We start from the raw sequence: 26392 nt of genomic DNA, 5'->3' as shown, positions 1-26392 counted from the left end.
AGTCTCATCTCGAACTTCCTAGTTTTACAGTTTTTCTCCTTTCTAAAGAAGTATTTTAAAAGCAAAAATATACAAAATACATCTGGAAAATGTTATTATGCTTTAAGCATGGTCATTAGCAAAGGTGTTCAGTGGTGTGAGAGGCAAACTCAGCATGCCAAGCAAAATGCCCTTGAAAAGAATATGGAGACATCACTCGGTGAATCCCAAACTCTTCAGGAGTCGGAAGCAGTGGGAGCTCCCCTCCTGTAACACATTCACAGCGATGCCGGGGAAGAGATTTTTATTGTTCTCCAAATGTAATGCATGGGCAGTTGGTCTAATGTACTTTCGCTGCTCATCAGAAGCACATCAAAAGGCCCCCGAAGATGTTCTACCTTTACAGCAAGGAGAACGGCTACAGAATACGACTTTAGGGAAAAAAGCATAATGGGCTAATTTTATGAGGCAGCCCAAGCGCCTCATGTTTTATTCATAGGAAGTTAAACTCTGCTACTTTTACAATGTGGATGCCGCGCGCTGCAGGCTGGCGGGAAAACTACTTACAGACGTCATTGAGCGACCGAGAGGATCCATACTCATCACCCTCGCATGACTCCTCACCGTGCCTTGTAAATAAGTGGGGTTCATCCGCTTGATTAACTGCAGCAAACGACGGACAGCTCTTAAACTGCACGAGGATTAAAAGAGCTGTTCTGACACCAGTGCCCTATGTTAGAAATTACAGGCATCAAACAACTCTACCTTCCTTCCTTAATCAAGTATCTGCTTTCTCTATCGTATCTGGATATAAACTAAATACGGACAAATGTGAAATACTCCCCCTGAACCCATTATGCCACAAACATCTATTTGACACCTCTGGTTTCTCCTGGCAACCCTCTAAGATTAAATATTTGGGTGTCTGGTTCGCCCCTCGCCTTTCGGATACCCTCAAATTTAATTTTGAATCTCTCTCTACTAAGATCACTACTTCTACCACACGTTGGAATCCTCTCTTTCTTTCTTGGTGGGGACGATTGGACTCCATAAAAATGATGCTTGCGCCTTTGGTTCTATACACCATTTCTATGACTCCTATTCATATCCCAAATCATTACTTCAAGTTAATAGATTCTATTTTGCTGAAATTTTTATGGAAAGGAAAAAGATCTCGAATAGCTCTTTCTGTTTTGAAGAGAGACAAATCTATGGGCGGGGTCAAATTCCCCAATTTTAAAGCATATCATACTGCCTTTTCTTTAAAACAAGCTTTACGCTGGCTCTCTTCAGATCTTCCGTATTATCCTCCACTTTGGCTCACGCTAGAATCATCCTTCCTTCATCCCTATGACTTCAGTGAAGTTCTGTCCTTTTCCTCTAATGTCTCCTCTCTTCGATCCCCTATAATTTCTCGCACTCGCTCCCTTCTTCAGCCTTACTTATTATCTTCTTATCCTTCTACTTCTTCTATTCACACTCAACCTATTTGGCATAATAAGCATCTCCAAATTCGCAATCGCTCTCTCTATTGGAAATCTTGGCACTCTCGTGGTTTAAAATGGGTTTCTCAACTTCTTTCTGATGCTGATCCTCTTCCCTTTCACCTTCTTCAAGAACAATTTTCACTACCTTCCTCTTCTCGTAAACAATATTTATCGCTGATCCCTTCCCTTCTCCAATATCTCTCCGATCTTCCCTCTACCAATTCTATTCCTATACCTCATCTTTCCATCTCTAATGCCCTTGACCAATCCCCCTCTGCTTCTTTTCTATATAAAACTCTACAATCATCGACTGAACGCTCTAAATCTAAGGTTGAGTTGGCTTGGGAAGAAGACTTGTCTCAAAACTGGCTCCCTATTTTTTGGGATAAGATTTGGTCTAAAATTCACAAAACGTCTAGAGCTGCCAATACTACCCAAACCTTATTTTTTATTTATAATCGTACATTATACACTCCCTTTATTCTATCATCTTTCTCATCAGACACTCCTTCCACCTGTTGGTCATGTTCTTGTCCTATAGCTGATTTGAAACACATGCTCTTTGAATGCCCTCCCATTCTCCATTTCTGGCATTTAGTTTGGTCTCAAATCCAAAAACTTTTTAATATCACTCATCCCTTTTCCATCCTTCATATTTTTCTAGGTTCCCTTTTCCCTGATCTTCCTGGTTCTCAACTCAAACTCAAACTACTAGACCTCCTGATTGCCATAGCCTTTCATCATATTACATCACATTGGAAACAGGCTAATGATGTTTCCTTCACTGCATGGTGGAACGCAGTGTGTTTTAACCATCGTCTAGACACAAATTTTGTATCCCCTATTTCCCTAGCAATTCAACGTGACCTACTATGGATCCCCCTTACCGAATATCTATCCCAGATCTCCAGACCACCTCCCATTTCTCCATTACGCAATGTCGAAGTTCAAAAACCACCATGAATGTTTTGTCTTAATATATATGAATTTATTGATACACATTATGTTTTCTTATTGTTATTTCTACGATTTTTACTTTTAATGATTTTCCCTTCTCCTCAATATTCTTGCATCTCTTCAATTCATATTGTTCTTTTTACGTTATTTTTCATGAATAATTCCACTGTAATGTAAGAGAAAAGTTGTGTTTTTATAACTTATGATTGTTTCTTCCTGTACTGCTTTTCTATTTTCATTCCTTAATAAACTTCAAACTTAAAAAAAAAAAAAAGAAATTACAGGCAAACACGCACAGGGGTAACGGCAGCTGCCATTTTCTAGGGTGTGGGTGGGGGATATGGGTGGGGAGGGGTGTTCAAAAGTAAATAAACACTTACCTTGAGGGAAGACGCAACGTCCTCCACCAGCGGTTGTCTCCCTTCCAGGCAAGCTCCAACGCGGGACCAGGAAACTAAGCAAGCCAATCCTGGAGCTGCTCTCACAGCACGAGAGCAGCGCTTGGATTGGTTGGTGCTGCCTCTATAAGCGCTCCTAAGAGCACTGGAGGCCCGAAACTTTCTCTAAGTAGAGAACTTTAAAATGTGCATGTCTGGCTGGGCGACCCAAGGTAGCTGGCCAAACAGACATGCACATTTTAAAGCACACAGCTACCGGCAGCTGCCGCACTGCAGCACTGGCCCCACCCCGTCCTGTCACTCAGTTCAGAACGGGTCGGTTGCTCAAAAATAAAACAGTAGTGAACTTTATTACCATTTTACTTTTGAGCTCTGACCTGTGGGGAGATGCTCCTCCGCTGAATTGGAGGAGCCACCACACTCATATGACCAGATTGTGAAGTGGGACACAGGACTCTCCAATTATTTGCCTTCAAAAATAAAAACAATGGATGGAATACTTGAATTAATTTGGTTACTGGGAATTACTCTAGGCCACATTCTCTTCCACCAGTTTTTTGTGACACTAGAAGGCAGGGACCAGCTATGTGTAATTCACTATCATTCCTTCCCCAAAGGGGACAATGCAGACCCAACCTGGGTCTCGTTGGGACTTTTCAGCAGGCTGCAGCTCGAGTCACACAGATTGATGAGCTGCTGGAGTCTTGTGTGGATGTATGTGCTGCAATTAAGATGTCTCACTGAGAAAACTAAACAAGTGATGGTTGAATGCTGGAATGTATCTCAGTCAATGGGAGTTTCTTTGGGGCACGACACAGCCTGAGGTCCAGTATGGGTCTAGGAGCCAACGCACGATCTCAACCAGAACAAACTCATCATATGATACTTGAAATAGTCTTTTTGTAAATCAAAGAAAAGATGGAACTCGTCAAAACAGATGTATAAATATCCCGAGACTCCATATAAATTAAAAAAAGAAAATCAATGTTTATTTAAAAAAACAAATGTGTTTCAGCTTTCAGTGACAACAATTTCAGTTTGCTTTTATTATTTGTCAATATTTTAGCATGTGGTGGTGGTAAGCATGGGCGCCTTCTACTAACTGTCGTCTGTCTTGCTGCACAGCTGTTCACTGAGCGAGTATGAAACGTTCCCACAGACCGCGTGGTCTGGGGAGGCCTGCTGTCCGGCCTTCTGAAGGATGGTTTCTTATTAACGGAAATTTAATAAATAAATTACCATCACCGAGAAAGACAAGGGCAGTGTGGATGATTGCACTGCTGAACGTTTACCCCATTTCACGCACAAGGGTTGCAGACCACCAAAAGTCCATGCCCTCTTTATGGTCACAGGTGGTTGAGGCTGGGAGAGGTCCTGCCTGTTGCTGTGACAGGGTGGCTGAATTCATAAGAGCTCCAAGAAAGCAGGTGAACTGCTCTGAGAGGATCATCAAAGGATGGATAACAATCAAAATTGAAACCTAGAGCGCCTGGAGGTGTCCAAGCTCTGACACTGTGGACAAGACTTGTGCAGAGAAGCATGCAAGGGGCGGCATGTATTGATAGGGCAACCAGGACGGAAGGACTAGTGTACAGGGAGTTTCCTTTAGCAGTACACTCACCTTCAGAGGTGCTAGTAAGGAGTATAAACATATGCAATGACACTTGCGTCAAGGAACAGGGAGTAGGCCTTTTCAGCAGCACAAACACCCCGCCCCCGAAGCCAGACTGAGTTAATGGCCAGTCCCCTCTGGCTACTGAATACATAGCAACTTGAATGAGTTTCACACAATAAAAGGTTTCTGAGAATTGTCTGCAGGAATTAGAAGCTGTTGAAATAGTGTGAAGGTGTCAAACAATACCAGAATATGGGAGGTGTGTAGCGTGTTTTGAATATGCAACAGGTACCACAACTGCAGTCTCTGAAAGGTCTGATCTTCTTAGTGGGCACAGATAGCAAATGGCCTGCTCACAACACCTGTGATATTTGTTAATCTCAGATAGGCTTGCTCACAACACTTGTGATATTTGTTAATCTCAGATACAGTATTTCACAGTTATAAACCTCAATGGACTCAATGGCTGGCCACCTCCAGATGTTTGAAAGAGTCGAAGAGTCGCGTTTAGAAGAGAGTGCCATGAAGGGGAACCCCAAAAATGCACTCAGCAACATGTCTCCTCATCCGTCCCACCACCCCAATAAACAAGTGTCTCCATGAATGTAGAATGTCCTGCACAGCCATAATGGTAATTTGGCAAACTTTACACAAAAACGCACACACGCACTTCAATATGTTGATGAAACTGTAACAGTACAGTGTGCCTGTGAAACAATTAAAAAAAACAAGCAACAAAAGATTCATGACCTCTTAGCGAGGCTCCGGGTTACCTTAACTAGGTTCTTTGAGGTATCCATAGTTAGCTAGGACTCAGTTCTTGAGCATTTATTCATCTTGTTCTGTTTCTGGAGTTCTGTTCAGATTTCATACATTTAGTGACCCTAATGGTACTCCTCTTCGGGAGCAACTCTTCCCCATGGGATGCCTTCTGGTGGCCAGGTGAACTAGGCCCCTTGCCCACACCCACAGAGCATGCAAAGTACCTTGGCATCATACTCAACAGCAACCTCCCCATGAAGAAGCAGATAAATACAGTCTCATCTTCCTGCTTAATCACTCTATGCATGCTCCGGAAAATCTTCTAGTAGCTCCCCATCAGCACCAAATGCAAAGTCACCCAAGCCCTCATCACCAGCTGCCTGGATCACCTCACAACTACTAAAAAGACTGCAGTTCATTCAGAACACAGCAGCCTGTCTCGTGCTCGACCCACCCACATCCACCCTCAGAATACTCCCCATCAGCAAACGGTGGCAGTTCAAACTCCTAACCCTCGCCTATATGACCCTGCACAACAAAGGACCGGCCTACCTCAACCACAGGGTGAATTTCCATCAACCCGCAAGACAACTGCGCTCCGCATCCCTCTCCCTAGCCCACATGGCCCAAATCAGAAGAAGCAGGAGTGGCAGCTGAGCCTTCTCCTACCTGGCTGCTAACTCCTGGATAGGCCTTTCCCTCCACCCCCGAACGCCCCCCACCCAGCAGGAATTCAGGAGAGACCAAAAAACCTGGCTATTCGACTGACATCCATTGGCAGCTAAACCCCACTCCCCCCAGCGCCTGGATATCCTCGCTGGTGATAAGCAGCACTTTACAAATCCCGTTTGATTGATGGCATGAGTGTTGCTCACTATCTGAAAGAGTAGGCTGCATTTAGATGAAACTCATTAAGGGATAGGTAAAGTGCATGAACCAGGCGGGTGTACTGAACGGTCACTGGTAAATTGAAGGGTACATATTTCCTTACCCAAATAAGTTAAATACCACTTTTAAATCCTTAATGGAATATCACAGCACAGTTACATTTTATTTTTGACTGAGCACTGGACCGCAGAGGTAAAAATTCCTTTTTGTACAGGTTCTGCAATTTTATTAGTTTAGACATTTAGCCTAATGAAATGCTGTAGTTAACATGTTTTGCTATGGCGAGGCTTCAGCTGCAGCCGCCCAGGCAACAGTGATGCAGAGGAACCTAGGTGGGGTATACTGAGTTATTAATTTAGAAACCAAAAGAGGAAAAGCCAGCAGTCCAGGGGTTCAGAGAGATTGGAAGCTGTTGGGGTTCAACAGACATGCTGTATACGTGTTACCCTGTTTCACCCTTTATTTCTCCCTCCCCCTGTCCCTACTCCTGTCTTTCTCTCTCCTCCTCCATCTTGTTTTGTGGCTCTCTTCGATCTCTGTCCACCTCTTTTCATTAGCCTCATTTTAGGCTCAAGAGTCCAAGAGAACCTTGAACTGAGGCAAACATTGGACTCATTTCAACTGTGCCAATACTGACCGTACACAATCAGATACAAATCTGCCTACGCCCAGTCCCCTCACTAAGGTGCCATTCGAGAGAGTACAAGATCCACACCCGAGTTTTGCAGTTACATGTAAAAAGTTTAACTATATGTTGCAAAGTCATCCTGTGCCCTGGGCAACCCCCAACTTTTTGCATACTGGAACTGGTGGTAACTGACTCCGACTGACCCTGGGCTCTATTTAACCAGGCCCAGGGCCAGTGCCAAGCTAAAAGGAACACATTAGAATACAGTTAAGACACCAAATAAACCAAATAAAGTTATTTTTTGACTGACTGACTGACTGACACTAGGGTACACTATGGTACACTATGGTATGGTGGGATACTCCTGTAATTAGCATGACCTACCCCATAAGCCCCTAGTATGTAATAAGGCAGGAGATTGAAACTACCTAGAAGTCTCCAGTATCCTGGGGCATGGCATTTTAGAGGTCAGAAGATTTTCTGCACCAGCATGTGTGCAGTGCTGAAGCCTGAGGTTAGTTTAAAAGCAGCACTGGTTGCCAGGACAGCTTTTAAACCTTAAATTGTGCCCACACACAACTTTGGAGGTAGGGACCCTTAAAAAAAAAACCTACCCTGTTCTTTCATATTAGGGACCCCCAGGGTCACCCCCAGGTATCCCAGGGGTGGGGGCAGTTATCTATAAGGTAAGCCATTATAAAATGAGTTTTTATATGCCTGGGTAAAGTGAAATTTTACATTTCACTCCCCACATTGTATTAAAGAGCTGCTCAAAATCGACGCTGATGCTAGAAGAACTGGGTATGGAAGATTTGCAATAGCTCTGCAGATTCAGAACCCCTGAAGTCTCCCCTAGTTGCACAGGGGGTGGGTGTCCTGTAGAAATTAGGGAAATACTTATAAAATATGGTTTTATAAGCCCTGGTGCTAGAAAAGTGTCCCAAGTCAGTTTCCCCATTGCAAATCCCATGGCCCATAGGTTAGCATGGTAGGAAGTTATTGACTAATAAATATTGATAGAAGAGGACTAGCCGGACCATTCAAAGACTTCCCAGAATGGTGGTAGTAAATCCAACAATATGATATTGTTGAATTTCTCCTAAAGTGTACATACAAGAAGTTATAAGACTTTCTTGTTTGTAAGTCCAAATTCAGCCTTCCAGTGGTCTGCCCTGATTGGACAGAGTTAAGTGGATTAGCCAGGCTGCTTTGAAGAGGTGATGGCGAACCCCTAGGGTTAATCACTGCTGGGAGGGCAGTGTGTGGTCTATTGGAATGCCAGGCCAGGGGGTACAGTCGTAAACCATCCTCTTCAAACGCAGAGGGGAGGCCTGGGTTTCAGTTTCACTCTGACACTCTTGACCCAGAGTCAGGGCTAGGCTTAAGGAAGGTATGTGCAGATGGTAGGGGGGGGGGGCTGTCAATGGAAATAAGCCATCCCAGGGGGTGTGTTTAGCCAGCTCTTATCTCCTTGCTGGAAAATCAGCCATTATGGATTTGGAAGAATGATGCACTCTGGGACAAACTAATGCGACACTCTACAGGATGTGGTCATAACTATGAGGAGTTGCCCTGCTCTCATTGGTCAGAAGTGACCTGGTGCTTGACCTAGAGAATTTTGAATAAGTATCTGAGAGGGGCAGAGCCCTCCAGATCTGCTACTTGAAACTTACTAAAGCAACAAGTGCCCTGCTGAAAAGATTTTGCTGTGCAAGGAACTCTAAGGCCTGACCTTTGAAGACTGCACCAAGTGAAACAGCAGCCCTGTGGATTACCTTGTTGCCAACAGACAAGAGTGGAACTCCCTGTAAGCTACAGGTTAACTGAGCTCACCTGGACAGCCTCACAAAGAATTCAAAGCCTGGAGTACCAGTGGATTTGTAAGGGTTTTGTTCAAGTGGATTGCAGCATTGAAGTTTCACACTTTCAAGGACACTCTTGGAGATTCCAGAACCTTGGATTGTGTGTTGGATACTTTGGGACCCGCAAGCAGAACTCCAGGAAGGTGTTCTAACTGGACCCCGCTTGCTGAAGAAGGTGGCCCACCACAGTGGTGAGAAAATTCTTCAGAACAATTTATAAAGGTGTGTCCCGGTCAGAGAAAACGAAATGACTAAAAGGGGCACTGTTGATTTCTAAGCACTAGACATGACTAATCTTTAAAAATTCATATCTCTGGTTCCCTACAGTGGATTTTTTTCGTTTTGGTGTCATTTAAAAGATAAAAATATTACCTATTTTTATAAATTGGTGCTGGATTTTTTTTGTGTTGTGTCGTAATTATTTACTGATATGGTGTTTTTAAATGCTTTGAAGTTAAGCCTGTCTGCTCGCTGCCACGTTACCAAGGGTTGAGCATAGGAATAATTTTCTAAGACATATGCTGGGTCCTATCATGTGTTAGTGGCCTTATTGCCAGTGGCAGACCTACATTTGCCCTTACCAATAACCCACTTTCCAACACTATAGAACTCAAATAAATGAATAACGTAATTCTCGTCTTAGGCACTGGTAATTACAGGTGAATACACAAGAGAGGGAACACAAGGCAGGTAAATCCAGTTTACCAAGAACTTACAGTGGATTATCGTTTGTTGGTTTGTCAACCTCATTTGTTTACTTCTTATTGGATGGCTGGCCTTATCAGTCTTGTGTTTGCCCCTCCCATGGAGCATAGACTCTTTACTTTTGTTCTTCCATTACTCATGCTTAAGGAACAACTTTTTTCTTTTTGCTTAAACACTTCATGAGAGTGCATATGTTTCCCAGCTGTCTCTCTAATGTACTTCTCTCCTCAACATGATCTGTGTTGCTCCATCTTGCCTATGTTCTTCTCTCCCACATATGCTCCATATTGTTCTCACCTGTGTGCTTCTCCCTTTGCCCTTCCGTGTTGTTCTCTCCCTTTTGTGTGCTTCCTCTGCCCTCTGTCACTACCTATCTTGTGTAGGTCTTTTTCCTCACTCCCTTCAAGCCACTACTTGACCAGCTCCTTCATTACTTTACCCCCTCTTTTGAAGACTTCCTTTAAAAAAAAAAAAAAGTTACTTTTTTTTTAGGCACAGGTAGCAAATTTCTGCCAGCCCTTAAGCTTTCTGAATAAAATTGCTTTCACGCTATGCTCATTTTGATATTTCTTTTAATTACAAGATCCATCCAGTATCGGAAAACAAAAAAAAATTTAAGCAATGCAAAGCCAATAAATCTTGCCTATGCAAGGTATTGGATTTGTCAATGTTTTAGCCATGTGCTGTGCAGCATCGATGAAAGTTATTTAAAAAAAAGCGTTGGGAAGGAGTTCAGGGTGGGAGCAACATGTAGGGAGAGGACAGGCAACAAGGTGGGGGTAAGTGCTTTGATGCATCCAGCATTGGCTGCGTCATAACGTTTATAAAAAAAAATAATTATTACTGGCAAGAGGGAAGACAGGGAGTGGACATGCAACACAGAGGGCGGGTGGGGAAAATAGCATTATGACATGGTCAGCACTGGCTGCATCATAGCGCTTCTTAGGTCTCGTCTGAGACCGCGCATGCACGGTCTCTTCGAGACATTTATTAAGTGCCTTTCAAAACTGCCACCAGAGGTTTTTGCTGGCCTCTAGCTTGCGGTTGCGCGCAAGAGAGCGCAGTCGCCAGCTTTCAGAGCCTGATCGTGATCAGTTTCATTTTCACAGGCGGGCACGTAACTTTTTTTTTACTTTAAGCGTGAGGCGCATGCGCGGCCAATGCTTGTTTACCCTGTTGGAAGCTCGTCCTGTTGGTGTAGAACAAGCAGGAGTCGTAGTGTATTTGCAAACATTAACACTGGTCCATAGGAGGGCACTTTGTATTTATGCCGCAGTATTTAACTGAAACCTTGTCTTCAGTTCTCGGTGTCACACGTACTTGCTGAAGTTGGTACACTAAAGTATACAGTCGCTTTCTTTAATAGGTGTCATTGTTTATACATTTTGTGATTTTTCTGTTTAAGTTCTTAAGCTTTGCACGGTTTCGTCTTACTTCTACAACACCCTAGGGAGGTTGTTGGATTTGTGCTTGAAATTCTCCCATTCCCCCACCCCCACCCGATTTCCCATCAGTAGAGAATGTCAATTGAACAAGTTTGAATCCACAAATGAAAATGCAAACCTTAAGCACTGTTTAGCTTTCGTTTTTAAGTTGCAATACTGCAGTTCAAAAGGGCTGGTTGCAAACACGCGACCGGTTCAGACGACTGGTGTTCCCCCAGTAAAGCCTTTATCTCCAAGTTCTAAGTATCACCACAGATATCTGCAGGGCTGGGCCTTCTGATGCTGCTGAAAGGTCTTTACATTCTGGATGTAGTAACGTGCAAGCTTGATATGAATGCTTCTGATGCCTAAAGTACACATATGAAAATACACTCTTCTAAAATGTCAATGTGCAAGCTGTAACGCACTACGGGCAGGAAAATTTACAGCTGCCTAATGCCATCCACTGCCACGTAATGAGTGTTTTCATTTACTAGGACAAGTGAGTGACGTGACAAATATTAGTTTTACAGAGTTATTAATCAAGGACAGCAATAGTGACTTGGTGTTAAAAAAATAAAAAGCAGTTTCCGTACTTCAGTTTGCCTTTAAATATATAGACTTAAACTTATCACATTTATGTTCGATTTGAAGCAACTGAGGTCCAGTTGGCGGGAAACATTTTAGAGTTAGTGCACAAATTGCAAAACACATTCAATGTTTGTGCTGCTCAGGAAGGTGGTTCAACCTGTGAAGCAGAGGTAAGAGGGTACGTTTACTAAAGCTTTGCACAGGTGCCCACGTGGTGCAAAGCAGCGCAAAATGTCACTGCAATTTACCATCCCTTATAAAAACCCTCAAGCAGACGGCCCAGTTATTAATTCAAAATTAGTTATTTAAAGCCGAGGAGCTCGGGACAGCAGAGAAAGAGAAAGCAAGGATACTTCACTGTCCCCTCCTACTCCCCCTCCGCCCCCCCCCCCCCCCACATTTTACTCTCCATGATGCCATTATTGCATCGGTTCTTTAAATGTTTGTTACCAGTCTCTACCGTGCAAACAATGAACATTGTCCTGGTCACAAGCAGCGTCCTGCAGATGCTACGCGCACAACCCGACTCAAGAGACATTTAGTGTCTTGTTTCTTTTCTTGACCTCCTTATGCCTGTGTTGGCGCTGGCACACTCCAGATGACATTGCTACCAGTACCACCGTGCAGAGCTTGCAGGAGTTACTGCACATTTGGGCTGTATCTTTGATAAGCAGTTTTATACAGCGCCAACTTGACACTGCAGCGCTTTACATGAGCACTACATTATAATACTAAGGTCGGGGTATTTTAATTTTGTTTGATCTACACCACCCGGCTGGGAAGTATTGTACTGAAATGTCTTTTTTTTTAATAGGTAAATTGGAAACAACTTCACCTTTAAGGCGCTTCACATGAACAATCCTATTACCTAGCTTTAAAAACATCAGAGTCTGGTAGTAATAAAACTTTAAAAGGTCAACTTCCGCTCAAGCTGGACAGATTCATAAAGTGTTACACCCTGAAACAGGCATACTCTGGAAGGGCCCCAGTAATCATATTCGACAGGCCCATCAACCTTTGCTTTTAGAATGAACTTTCAACAGCAATTCTGAAAGAAACATGTCTCGTAATCTGTACTCACCTGCTCTGGTCCTTGAAACACGCATTACACAGATCATAATGTGTTCTTGAAGCCTAAATCTCCAATTTTTATATCCTAGTTTTTATTTGTCCACTTGTATTTCGATACCAAGCTTTGTGAATGGCTCTGCCATCCGGTACACAGAGTCTTGGCATGCTGTGCTGTGCCTACAACCTAAATACATAAAACCAATATCTTTAGACCTATCTAATAAAAGGGACTGCTGGTCACGGTGAGGGGGTAGAAAGGTGTAACCTGTTTATGGGATGGGGCTGACTTGATTTCAACCAGAGAAAGCATCTTTAACCTATGACATGACAATATGACCTATAATTGCACCCAAGAACTGTTGTCCAGAAGGAATAAAAAAACAATCATTGACATAGCCAATAGGTCTCGCTTTGGGAGCTTGTAAGTGTTTAGCCATGCGACAGGTGATGCTGTTGCACCAAGGATATTGTGCTGCATAACTAAATACTTATAAGGTCCCAAAAGCGAGACAAATTGGCTATGCCAATGCTTGTTCTCCTTGCTGACTGGACAGGGCGCAGGGAGAGAGGCAACACAGAGGGTAGGTGGGAAAAACAACTATTACGCCCCCAGCGGTGTCAGTGTCATAGTGTTTTTCTTTTTGTTATGGCAGTTGGGGAAGCAACACAAATAACAGAGGGAGGGCAGATGGGTGGACAACAACAAAAGGAGGGCAAAAGCGACAATGGAAGGTAAGGGGCATGGTGAGGAAAGCAACAATGGAAGAAAGGAGGGCTGGTGGGGAAGCAATTATGGAAGAAAGGGAGCGGGTGGGGCAATGCAGTAAATGAAGGAGTGGGATGGAAGACAGGGTGGGTTCAAAGCAATGACGGAGAGAGGGTGGGCGGGAGATTTCAAAGAAACGACGGAGAGAGGGTGGTCGGATGGGGTCAAAGCTACGGCGGAGAGAGGGTGGGCGGATGGGGTCAAAGCTACGGCGGAGAGAGGGTGGGCGGATGGGGTCAAAGCTACGGCGGAGAGAGGGCGGGCGGGTGGGGTCAAAGCACGACACAGAGAGGGCGGGCGGGTGGGGGCACAGCAACGACGGAGGGGGGCGGGCGGGGTCCCAGCAGCAACGGAAGGGGGGGCGGGGTCCCAGCAGCGACGGAAGGGGGGTGGGGTCCCAGCACCGACGGAAGGGGGCGGGCGGGCGTGGTCCCAGCAGCGACGGAATGGGGCGGGCGGGGTCCCAGCAGCGACGGAAGGGGGCGGGCGGGCGGGGTCCCAGCAGCGATGGAAGGGGGCGGGCGGGCGGGGTCCCAGCAGCGACGGAAGGGGGCGGGCGGGCGGGGTCCCAGCAGCGACGGAAGGGGGCGGGCGGGGTCCCAGCAGCGACGGAAGGGGGCGGGCGGGCGGGGTCCCAGCAGCGACGGAAGGGGGCGGGCGGGGTCCCAGCAGCGACGGAAGGGGGCGGGCGGGCGGTGTCCCAGCAGCGACGGAAGGGGGCGGGCGGGCGGGGTTCCAGCAGCGACGGAAGGGGGTGGGCGGGCGGGGTCCCAGGGTCCAGGCAGCGACGGAAGGGGGTGGGCGGGGTCTCAGCAGCGACGGAAGGGGGCGGGGGCACAGCAGCGACAGAAGGGGGGCAATTTCCCACGGGCTGGTGTAAACTGCACCATCTCCTAGATGCCAATCAAGATGCTGCTCTCATACTGGTAATACAGCAGGAGAGCAGCATGAGCGAGCTGGTTTTACGCTCTCAGGTTCTAGGAGCCTGTGACTGCTCCACACAGCTAGGGTGGAGAGAGATCTAGCGCATGACGGTTTGCCCAGGCTTAGACTGCAGGCCAAACCGTCATGAGTACTTACAGTGTGCACTACTCCTCCTCTATCATCATGGCCCTGCCCAGACTTTTTTGGCTCCAGCGAGAGTGGAAAGAATAATAAAATGATAATAACATGGTTTTATTCTCATTTTATTTTTCCCATTTCCTTCAGCTGGCTCTCAGCAGGAGGGGCGAAGATTCTTCGCCATAGCAGATGAGCCGCCGGTGTGTGTATCGTACAGATCTGAAAATATGTAAATCTGAGCTTTCTCGCTAGCCTTGTGCCCGATAAAAAATGTAAAATCCACATTTTATATAAATTCAGCGATGATGTGCAGTGCTGTTCTGTAGCTAGTTATGCACAACCTGATTATAGATTACAATTCTGCTAAAAACGTAGCCATTTTCAAACTGTTGTATTATACAAGCAGTGGTAAAGCCAACAATTCTGGGTTTAATGTACAACAGATCGAAACACCCGGGAGAGGGGGAGTGGTCAGAGGGGGCTATAGTTAGAAAATGATCCCTCGCCCAGTACAATGCAAGCACTCAATCGGAGGTGGAAGGACACACCAGCTGGGTTAGGAGGGAGATGAATACTCCACTCTTTAGAACGCCCGCACCATGGCAGAAAAACCGCCGCGGTTAAGGCGTTAAAGCCCACTCTGTGTTTATTATTAGCAATAGGTCACTTTGACAAAACCCAGACCTAACAAAGCAGTCTTGGGACCATCCCCTGACTGCTCGCTTTACTTAAACAAGTCATTAAGACCTGCCAATCACTGTGTCGCAGCTATCCAGGAAGCGCTTCACTTGGTAGAACCGAACAGCACCTCACACAACGCTTTAACTTCATAAATATGTATGCATCTGTCTTGCTGTGTACAGAAAGGATCGAGTCGTGTGTGAGTGTCTTCACTGTGACTGCAATCTATACCCCAATCACTCAATTTGGCCTATGCTGCGCAGCTGACCCTTCCACTCGTTTAGTATTGTGCAAAGTACTCATGCTATTTCTAGGCAGGGCACAAATCGGGAGTACACGCAGGTGGACGGCGTCCGCCCACTTTTTTTTACAGGGTGGACGCCGTCCACCCTGCTAATCAAAACGCTGTTCACCCTGCTCATCAAATTAGTGATAAGAGCGCACCAACCAAGCATTTGCAGGTGATTCAGGCTGAATCCAGAAATTTCTCGGACTGCCGGTCACTGTCCATCTCCACCCCAGTCTTGATGTCTCTTTATAGCCCTGCTTTTCAATCACCAGCCCCACCTCCCTCACCTTCACCTGTCTCGACTCACTCCTCAACTCCCTCTCACCACTGTACTTCTGCTCTCCTAATGCGCCTCAGGACATGTTTTTGGCCGATTCTTGGTGAGTGGAGTGAAGAGGATAGAGGGAAAGTGGGGGAGACGTGTACAGTGACTAAGAGAAAGTGGCAGTAGTAGAGGGGGTGAGTGACTCTAAGCCGAAAATATTATGCAAGTTGGAGAGTAGGGGGGCGCTGAGTAACCATGTGAACGAAAAGGTGATGGAGTTCCAGTGTGTGTCTGACAGAGGGCATCACCGGGCTAGACCAAGCAAGACATTTAGTTGGTGGAAGAGCCAGTCACTCAAAGGGTGTTTTGCAGGCGCTTTGCCCCTGCAATCATTGGCCTCTCTGCTGATGTGATGTTGTGCGTCGTTATGTCACTTCCTGTGATATAACCTAACTCAGAGAGTCTCCCCCCCCACTTCTTTTTTTAGGACTTGTGCCCTGTTTTTAGGTACACTGTTTCTGTGGTAAATCACATCATCCCTGAAATATAAATAAATAAACATACGTATACTAAAATCATGCATGTAAAATAAGAAATTTTGCTAGCGGGCATTAAATAACAAATGTACTTCGAAAAACAAGACCAAAACAGACACTGAAGTTCTATAAGACGGAATATCGTTACAAGAGACATAATCAGTCCAAAGCTGTTGTGAAATATATATATATATATATATATATATACACACACACACACACACACACACACACACACACACACACACAAATACACACATATATCCATATATATTTTTACTACTATGTATTATATGATACAGAGAGGTATTTTACTTTCCAACCATCCAAGAAAACTTTCTTTGGCTCAAATGGTTAATGTTTATTGGTCTCTATCGGGTGGATTTTAAGCAAATCGCTTTTTTCAAATATGCTCCTGCTCGAGGCAAAACTACATTCTTTTATTTGGGGACTCCTCTTCCTTTTTTGAAACAATTAGGTACACTCTGGTTGCATGGCATTGTTCCACCTAGTTGGAAGCAAGCCATTGTCAAGGCCCTTCTGAAAAAACCAGGCCTTGATCCGGCCGATTTAGCGAACTACCGTCCCATCTCGCTCTTGCCCGGGCTGAATAAGATCGCCGAGAAGTTTGCCAATCGCCAGCTTTCACATTTCCTGGAATCTAACGATCTATTGGGTCGTACTCAGACGGGTTTTCGGCCTGGCCAGGGAACCGACTCGGCCTTGATTGCAATGGTGGAGGAAGGCAGATGCATCTTGGATTCGGGAGGATCCGCTGCGGTGGTCCTCCTGGATCTAAGCGCTGCATTTGATACGGTTGATCATAATATCTTGATCAACCGTTTGGGGAAGATTGGAGTGAGAGGGTCGGCCCTCAAATGGCTCGCGTCGTACTTGAGTGGCCGGACTTATCAGGTTTGCGAAGGCAATTTTCGATCTCTGCCTACCCCCCTTCAGTGTGGAGTACCGCAGGGCTCTTCATTGAGCCCTACGCTTTTTAACATCTATATGGCCCCACTGGAGGCGGTGGTTTCACCCTTCGGGGTGAAAATCGCAACCTACGCAGACGACACTCAACTGATCGTCTCGCTGTCCCTCTCGGAAAGCCAGGGGGAAAAGTTCGCATCGTGTTTAGTCAACATAATGTCATGGATGTCGGATTCCCGGCTTAAACTAAATGGGACGAAAACGGAGCTGATGCTTCTTGGCAATCTATGTTCAACACTCCCCAAATCCATGTGGCCGGATAGTCTAGGTGCCCCCCCAGTTTCCAAAGAAGCAATAAAAAGTCTGGGGGTCTGGCTAGAACCCGAACTGTCAATGACCACTCAAGCTAAACGAGTGGCAGGGACTTGCTATGGTCTGCTTAGGTCAGTACGGAAGATCCTCCCGCTACTCCCTGAAAACTCCCGGAAACTACTGGTGCAAGGATTAGTCATGTCAAGGCTGGATTATAGTAATGCCCTATTCCTTGGCTCACCAGAATCCACTTTGAATGTGCTCCAAAGAGCTCAGAATGCGGCTGCACGAATGCTCACTGGTACCGCCAAAAGATCATCAGCTAAGCCTGCTCTCAAGGCCTTGCATTGGCTTCCAATTCGAGCTCGCATAAAATTTAAATCCCTTTGCATCGTGTTTAAAGCTTTGCAAGGATCAGGCCCTCCAATCCTTAGAGACCTGGTGCGCCCTTACAAACCTACGCGAGCCCTTCGCTCGGATGATGGTAATTTTGTGGTGATACCCAGAGCCAAAAAGGTGAAGTCCGGCGGTCGCCGGTTCTCTATTAATGCAGGCCAATTATGGAATGCTCTGCCGATGGCCCTGCGGAAAGAATCCAATCTAGTGCGTTTCCGCAAGGCATTGAAAACTTATCTCTTCCCCCTTTAGGTTTTTGTTTCTGTTGTATTTGGGTGGTGGTCCTGTGTTTGGTTTCAGCGCTGGGACGCTCAAGGGCAGCCATGCGCTTTACAAATCTCTTTTCATTTCATTTCATTTCATTTCGTGGAAGAGAGTTAATGGCTGATTGCAGTAGCATTAATATAGCCCCAGCCATGCTCCCAGCTTGTCCCTAAGCCACCACTGCCTCCAACTGAGATATGCCACAAAATGACACACTGCTCTAGGTTTTGGCCATTGAGAAGTGCTCCAAATTTAGACAGATATAGGTAGTTAAGCACACAGATCTGAAGTAATTGCAAAGTGTTAGGACGGGAAAGCCGGGGTTACAACCAATGCTTCTTAGAATCACACTTAACGACCTCTATAACGACCACTTCTCTACCCCCGAAAAACCCTATGAACACTACTCTTAGGTCCCATCCTGAAATTGCATTAAGCAGAAACACAAAGAAGTGTTTCCTTTTGAGTTGGTACTTTTAAAAATATGCTCCTGTTAAGTCAAGTTATTTTCACAATGCTTCGGTATGCGGTCTGTTAAAGAATGTTTAAGTTTGAAAGCTATGGAAAGCGAATCATAGGTAAAGGCATTTTATCCAGGATCACAACGTGGCAAAGTGGGGAAGCTGGGGTTGCAACCCAGACTTCCCTGATGTGCAGGGTGGTAGTGAACTACTGGTCTGCATCTCCTCCAAAGGATGTTTCAAATTGCACCTCCCTAAAACTACAGAAGGTTACAACACATTTATTTACACTGCAGCATACTTTTTATCCCTTTCTATACAAAAAACTGTAATTTACAGAGAGATCACACAGGTCATGCTATCGGGTTAAAATTATACTCTGTAGGGCCAAAGCACAGGTAAACAAGTTTAGCTTTCCCCTGAATAAAAAACCCACTAATCACGCTCTACACTGACAGCTCACATTACACAGCCTGGCTTTGGGGGGCCTCAATGATTCGACTGGTCCATAGGAACACTAGATTAGCTGCTAGAAAGCCAGCAATGTAAACACGATAACACAAAACTCATGAAATACTCATGGTAACAGGTCAAACGTATCCAAGAAATAACAAACTTATTGACCAAACTAATACAATAACTGTGGCCATTTGTTGTGCTTAACATCCATGTGAGACGCAAGGGGAGCAAACAATCACTGAAGCGCGCCCCGATCTGTGCTCAAGAACACGCGTGTCAGCCACTCACCTGCCGTTGTCCCTGCCCACTCCCCAGACTCGGATGCTCACGATGGGCTGCGAGTGAAGAAGGCTTCGGTCCATGGGGTCCACCAGGTTGAGCATGTCATTCTCCAGGATGAGGTACATGTCCTTTCCCTAGAACAGTCAGCAAAGGCATATCAATGTAGCCTAACTCCACACCAACACTACTCCACAGACAGGAATCAAATCATGTAGAGGCTGGCCTTGCCCAGTAGCAAGGGTCTCCTCAGATAAGTGTAACTACATGCGCCCTAGAATAATCTGCACCATTTACCACACAAAAACAATTAAAATATTTCTTTACTATACGTGGGAAATGTATCTCAACAATGTATTATAAGTAGTACGGGGGCAGCTGTTAGCGAACATAGCAGACAAACGTAAGGACACATTGCAGTCAATCATCGAGCTTGAGACAAGATTTGCCCAATGGGAGGGGGGGTATGTGCTGAACCAGGACGCTGCTCTAGCCCACAAGATAACAATGGGTAGAGAAGAATGCCGGCAAATACTAGAAGTGGACCGAGCACTAATGAAGGCAAAACAACAGACTATAATAGGCAACAAGGCAGGGAAGCTTCTCGCCTGGCTGGCGAACAGGAAAGAGGATGAGAAGTGTTATCCTGTCGGGTAACGACCCCCGATTGCAAAGCCAAACTCCGATAGAGAGGATCATCCAATGCTATTCAATGAATAGGCAGCAGTGATCATTAAAGTGATGTTTATTCAACACTATAGTTTGAGATCCTATTCAGATTACTTTCAATTGGGAAGTTGTTCAAACCTGATGGTAGTTCAAACCCAATGCATTTCGGGCAAACCCTTCGTCAGGGGGATTATGTCGGGACTTCAGCGTCCAACTAAAGTGAGTGCGAGAACAGGGAAGAGGGGCAGCCCTGAGTATGACAGGTGAAAAAAGAGATGGGACTCTTTGTTTAGTACACACTAGACATAGCAAACTCCTTCCCTACACGCCTAGAGGGGTTATACCAATTAGAGATGAGCCCTCGAGAGCTTTATAGGCGAAATCCCGACCCATGTCTGGATGAAGACAGGGCCTGGTGGTACAGACCATTGGAGACAAATGAAATAGCCCAGGCCATTAGCCAGATAAAAAGTGGGAAAACACCAGGGCCAAACTGTTTCCCAGCTGAGTTTTTTTTAATTTCATAGTAGCAAACAAACTGAGGGAGCCACTAATGCAAATGCACCAGGAAGCTCACGAGGCAGGATGCCTGCTAAGCGATCTACACCAAACAAGGAAAGTACTGATACATAAGAAGGGGAAACCGGCAGAGGAATGTGCATCATACAGGCCCATCTCCATACTCAATGCGGACGTTAACATTCTAGCAAAAGTGCTGGGAAATCGCTTGTATCAGGTTAGTGACAAATTGATCAGACCTGATCAATCGGCTTTATGCCTCGCAATTCCACCAGTCACAATTTGCGACGCATCTATGGAGTCCTAGGCAGCAGAGATAGGATGAAAGAACCGGTAGTGCTCATCTCATTGGACGCTGCAAGGGCGCTTGACTCGCTAAAATGGCCATATTTGACGGCAATACTTGAGAAGATGGGATTTGGAAGAAAATTTAGGGCATGGATACAACAGCTCTATACTTGCCCCATGGCAAGGGTGCACATCAATGGCACGGTCTCACAGGAATTTGAGCTGGGACAAGAAATGAGACCAGGATGTCCCCTCTCCCCACTCCTATTTGAATAAGCGGTGGAACAGTTATCAAAGTGGAGAAGGAGAGACACTCTGTTGCAGGGCCTCCAATGGGATCCAGGTTGGAAGGGCAGAATCTCCCTCTGTGCATAGGACAAGCTGCTGTGCTTTTTTGATCTGGAGAACTCTATTCCTCAAATACTGGACATATCAATTTTATCAATTTGCAAAATTTGTTGGAGTACAGATTAACTGGCACAAATCAGTGGCATACTCTCCAATAGGTTGGAGATCCCCATGGACCTGGGAATGCCCTCATGAAACTGACAATGCATGGGTTCAAACAATCAGAAATATACACTCCCCCGCCCAAAACAAATCCAAGAGAACCTCAATCTAGAGTCGATCAAGGTTTTCTTGAAGTACTTCGACTAATCTTTCGGCAGCTTTCTCAATGCATCTCAGTTCCCAATGACAGAAAAAAATTATCTAACATGGTGAACGCGCCGTACAGGGGCACTTTGAGCTTATAGTACACATTATACTAAGGCTCCGCATATGTGGACGCCCACTGACAATAAAAAAAAGTTTTGGCGACAAACACTTCTGGACCTAACCACTACAAGGTAGAATTGTGTAGAACATGTGACTCTAGAAGAGATTCTATGCTGCGAAATAAAAAAATAATCTAGGCACCTAAAAAGGAGATACCACCCTCCCAACTAATACAGCATTGTAGCCCACTGTTGAGGGCTATATCAGTTGGTAGAAGTAACTTGTATGACTCAAGGAAAAAGGGTTATAATGTTACAGGGAAGTTTCATACAGACAGGACAGAATGTTTTCAGTTAAAAGAGGACTGGAAAAAAAAACATTAGAATGTTGGAACAGAAGGCATATGCCAGAAATTCTGGGCTTTCTGTCATTCCATATTAACTTCAATGGAACCCTCAATTCCAATGCTCCAATTCTACTTATCTATTTACAACAAGGGGTGGTGAGGGACAGAGTCTCTGAATTAAGCAGAAAGCTCTCACCCAGTCAAGAGATCAGGGCTAGATCCAACACCGTTTTTTAGCTCACTGCACCATCCCAGTTTCAGAACCTGGCTGTATGCAAATTAGTCTGTTCCTGTCCCAGTGCATGATGGGAACAGGGCAAACCAAACTACAAAAGCCAATTCTTACACTGGGAAGGAAACAAGCTCCCGGGGACCGGTTTCTGGCATTACAGCCGTCTTCGGCCCGGTTTGCTTGAATCCTGATGGTGCAATGAGCAAGGGTCTCACATCTGAGAAAACCCTTCCACGCTTAGGGTGGACAAAAATATTTACAACAATGCTTGAAGATAGTACACATTTTAATAGGCAAAGTGAATATACAGATCAAATAGGCTGATACATTAAAAATGAATGCATTTGTTTTCAAAATAAATGTTTTGTTGCATTTTAATTAAAAACCTAGCATTTTGTCAATTAGTACGATTATGAGGTGGAATACAGTTCCACACAGATTCTGATACAATCCATATACACAAGCAACATTCTTAGCACACTTGGACACACATTTAAGGAAATCCACCTTTCCGACACTGTAGGACATTACAGACCAACAAGGTTAGTTTACGGGTGTTCAGTATAGTGACTACTACATACACAAACACTGTCTCTATGGTTTACCATAATTTCTCTAACCTCTTTGGTCATCCTGTTTTCCTGTGTACTATTCATTAGGCTTCAATGTTAATACACCACTTACTAAATGCGGGCACATTTTAACTTCCACACAGTCTAGCTATGTACCTCCTCAAAATAACCAATCATATATCAAAAGGAGCTTCACATATTAGATTGGAACCTGATCGCTCAGATCCCCAGCAGTGCCACCATGGGCTCATAGGTATTGCATAGCGGTATCCATGGTCGAAACTGCCACACTAGAAATCCTAGATATTTGGGCATGTCACAATCTGTATTAAAGTTCCTACCAGGCCACATTCTCTCATACGTAGTTCTTTTCCAGCTCATCTGCACTTCCGGAGTTGTAGTGGGCTACAGTATGCTGTATGAAAAACGTATACTGAACTAGTTTAATTTGTCAGGTATAGCAGTGCTTCCTCCGAATCCTTGTCATCGATCGAACCCTTTTCTACAAACAATTTTACCTTAATTGAGCCAGTAAACGTGGTACATTATTTATTAGTGTTTTATATATTTGTGAGACCGCTTTAGTCTATAATTGTTAAACTAAGACTCTATATTTCCTGGGTGAGCTATTTTATATGCCTTCTTTCAAATTAGCTTACCATCTAAGAGCATGCTTAATAGCATGAATGGCATAATTCTGTAGGGGCCAATTCAAAATTAGTCAGAAAGTACTGCTTTTTTTAGACCCTTTATATGCCATACATCTGGTAGAAGTATACTGACCAATAGGGGGTTTCTTAAGTTACTGCTTTGACCATTGAAAATATTTAGTGGCCACCTTCAATACTTTCACTGATGCCTTTATGGCCTCAGTAAACCATAGCTTGTAGTATTGCAGCATAGAAGGCACGAGGGTACCGTTTTTTATGCCTATTCACCGACAGTCAAAGTTCCTGTTGGAGGAAGAAGTGAGGCCTAGTAATATTGCCCCATATCAGTAAGGCTATACCCCATCAAATATTCCGGTGACCAACTTCCACAGGGAGATAAGAGTGCCCTTATCCTGCAACTAGTAGGTAAGGTCCAAGTCAAGTTTATTGAAAACCTCCTCCAGTACGTTTTACAAACCATATAACCATTTAGGTAAAGAAATCCTCTTAGAAAGTGCAGCTCAACCTAAAAGTGAAAGAGGAAGTTTACGCTACTGTCACCAGTATTAAGCTTTAAGTGCCCTAAACAGATTTTCACCTGAGAGTTGAGCTTTGGTCCCAGTAATAAAAGTGCCCAAGTGTTTGAACGCTACGCATTCAACACGAAAAAAACTAGATCTAGGAGGTGCGGGAGTCCAAGCATTCAGTGGAAATAGTACATGTTTAATGTAGTTGAAAGCAATATCCTGGTACACACTGAAACTCTGGTAAATATGTATTATTCTAGCCATAATATAATCTGATTCTAAAATAGCGCAGGAGAACGCCATCAGCAAACAGAGAGTCAAGTGTCTGCTCTTCTAAGACTCTAAATAGGAGTCTTTATGGATGCAAATCACCACAGGTTCCCCAGCCAGGGCAAGCGCTGGGGAAACAATAGACTTCATGGTCTTCTTCCCTTATATAAAGGGATTGGTCAAGATGGCACCCCATTCGCCCCATGACAGAAAATAGGCAGAAAATAGGCAGTAAATGCCACTTGCTATCATAAAATACAAGTCTACCATATCAAACATCTTTTCAGCATCAAACGATATGGCTGCAGGTTCAGAGACTTGGCGGGAATATTCTAAACAATTAAATATCCATCTGAGATTATGAACTGTCAAACTACTAACCATGAGCCTTGTCGTCCTGAGCCACAGACGACAAATCACTGTGCTGGGCCAATATAGATCTGAGGAAAAATAGATTAAAACAGGGGTACCACAGGGCTCTACTTTGAGCCCACTACTTTTCAATCTCTCTATGGTACCCCTGATCGAGTTAATCTCTTCGTATCAGATCAGCACTATTTCCTACGCTGACGATACGCAGCTCATTCTGGTACTCGACAGGGAGTCTCCACAAGCAGAAGAAAATTTCAAATCATGCTTAACTGCGACGTTCGAATGGATGAAGATCAACCACTTGAAATGTAATTCTGGTAAAACAGAAATACTTCCATTCGGCTCGCAAAATCTATTCTCCCCTAAGCAGTGGTGGCCTGAAGGCGCGGAAGCTCCCCCAAACACCATTTCCTCTGCCCGCAATTTAGGTATTAAGTTCGATAATACCCTATCATTCAAGCAACAAGCCATTGGGGTAGCAAGCTCCTGCTTTTATATCATCCGAATGCTAAGGAAGTTTTTCGATCTCCTTCCTTTGTCCACGAGAAAGACGGTGGCGGTGGCACTTATCACATCAAGACTGGACTACTGCAACAGTCTATATGCTGGAGCCAACAAGACCGTGCTCCACAAGTTGCAGATGGTCCAGCATGCCGCCGCCCGTCTTGTCCTGGGCTGGCCCAGGAAATCATCGGCCTCTGCAGCACTTCGTACCCTCCACTGGCTGCCCATCCACAAGCGCGTGCTGTTTAAAATCTTGACTATTACCTTTAGAGCCTATCACGCAAAAGGACCTAGATATCTGTCCAACATCTTTAAACGACATCGGCCATCCCGAAATCTGAGATCTTCCCACCTCAACTTACTAGTGGTCCCAAAATTCAAACTAGCGACCAAAGGTGGAAAATCCATTGCAGTCTTAGGCTCTAGAGCCTGGAATAAACTTCCTCCCGCACTTCGCCAAATTTCAACAGAATCTCTGTTTAGGAAAGCCCTAAAAACCTGGGTTTTTACGCTCTCCGACGCGGCCTGTAAGGACTTGGTGTAATGCCTAAATCTCTTAGAGTTGTTCCAGCTTACTCACCCTTTTCTATGCTGGGGTGACAAACAGCGCCAAGATGCTCCCTGGAGTGATAGCATGCGCTATATAAAAGCCTCTTTACATTACATTACATTACATTGATTGATTGCGAGATTTCATAAGTGCTTGTTCACCAGAATAGGCATTTTGGTACTAAAGAAACAATCATATTAAGTAGACATCTAACAAAATACAAACTTTCCAGACGTATCCTAAAGGCAAGATGAGTATACATCCTTTTAAGGCAAGTAGGTAAGCTATTCTAAGTTCGAAGCAAAGAAAAGACAGGGAAAGGCCACCCACATGAGATCATTTTATCCAGGGGAGTACAGAGTTTAGTTGTTAACAAATGTGCAATGATCTAGGAGAAAGATGGTATGTGAACCGGCAAAGAAAAGGCGATTTTCCCTCTCAGAGAAAATCCTATGCATGACTCATCATGCACTGTTTAACTGGAAACCAGTACAGCCTAATCCAAGAATCAGTGACATGAATCAAATAGAGTCCAGATTTCCCTTACAGTCAGAGTCTGACTTCTTTGACGTTTCACAGTAAAGTAATCTGGCAGACCTACATATAAAATATAAGAATAATCCAATCTAGATGGGATTCTTACAGAAACAACTTGTGCATGCAGCTGTATTGGTAAGGATGGGAGGATCTTTTTCAAACGCTTCACATAATTGAAGGAAGGAAATTCAAACAAAGTAAATTGGACTGAAAGAGATAATTCCTCCTCAACTAATACGCCAAAGGTTTTAAATCTGGTTGCAATGGGAGGAGGACTGCTTAAGGACTGAGGCCACAGGGACAGATGCCAAGGGTCAAAGTGAGTCTCACATAGAAAGATCTGTTATTTTTACATTGAGCTTAAGAGAGTGATGCAAAATCTATCTCTGGGTGCTTCGAAGAGAGAGGCTGCTGAGGTAAGAGCAGAGAAATCCAGTCTAATGATAAGTTGTGCATTATCAGCATATTATATTGCTGTCCAACCGAAAGACCTGATCACTGGGATCAAAGGACAGAAACATTAAAAAGCTAACAGATGGGGAGGGGGGGACGCGCGAGCACGCGATGCAAGATGG

The 26392-nt window shown here is 44.7% G+C and overlaps 1 protein-coding gene across 11 annotated transcripts in view; it reads right to left on the bottom strand.

Moving 5' to 3' along the window:
* APBB2 (amyloid beta precursor protein binding family B member 2) overlaps window positions 1-26392 on the bottom strand; it is a 973994-nt gene that overhangs the window by 241152 nt on the left and 706450 nt on the right. For all 11 annotated transcript variants that reach the window (XM_086963922.1, XM_086963917.1, XM_086963923.1 and 8 more), the window contains one exon: window positions 19074-19201. In XM_086963922.1, coding sequence (XP_086820048.1) covers window positions 19074-19201 — 128 coding nt within the window. The remainder of the gene's footprint in view (window positions 1-19073; window positions 19202-26392) is intronic.

This window comes from Lissotriton vulgaris, chromosome 3_2 (genome assembly GCF_964263255.1).
Source record: "Lissotriton vulgaris chromosome 3_2, aLisVul1.2, whole genome shotgun sequence".
In the NCBI taxonomy this organism is placed as follows: Eukaryota; Metazoa; Chordata; class Amphibia; order Caudata; family Salamandridae; genus Lissotriton; species Lissotriton vulgaris.
Note: the sequence above shows the minus strand (reverse complement) of the source record. Positions and strands in the feature narration are given on the sequence as shown.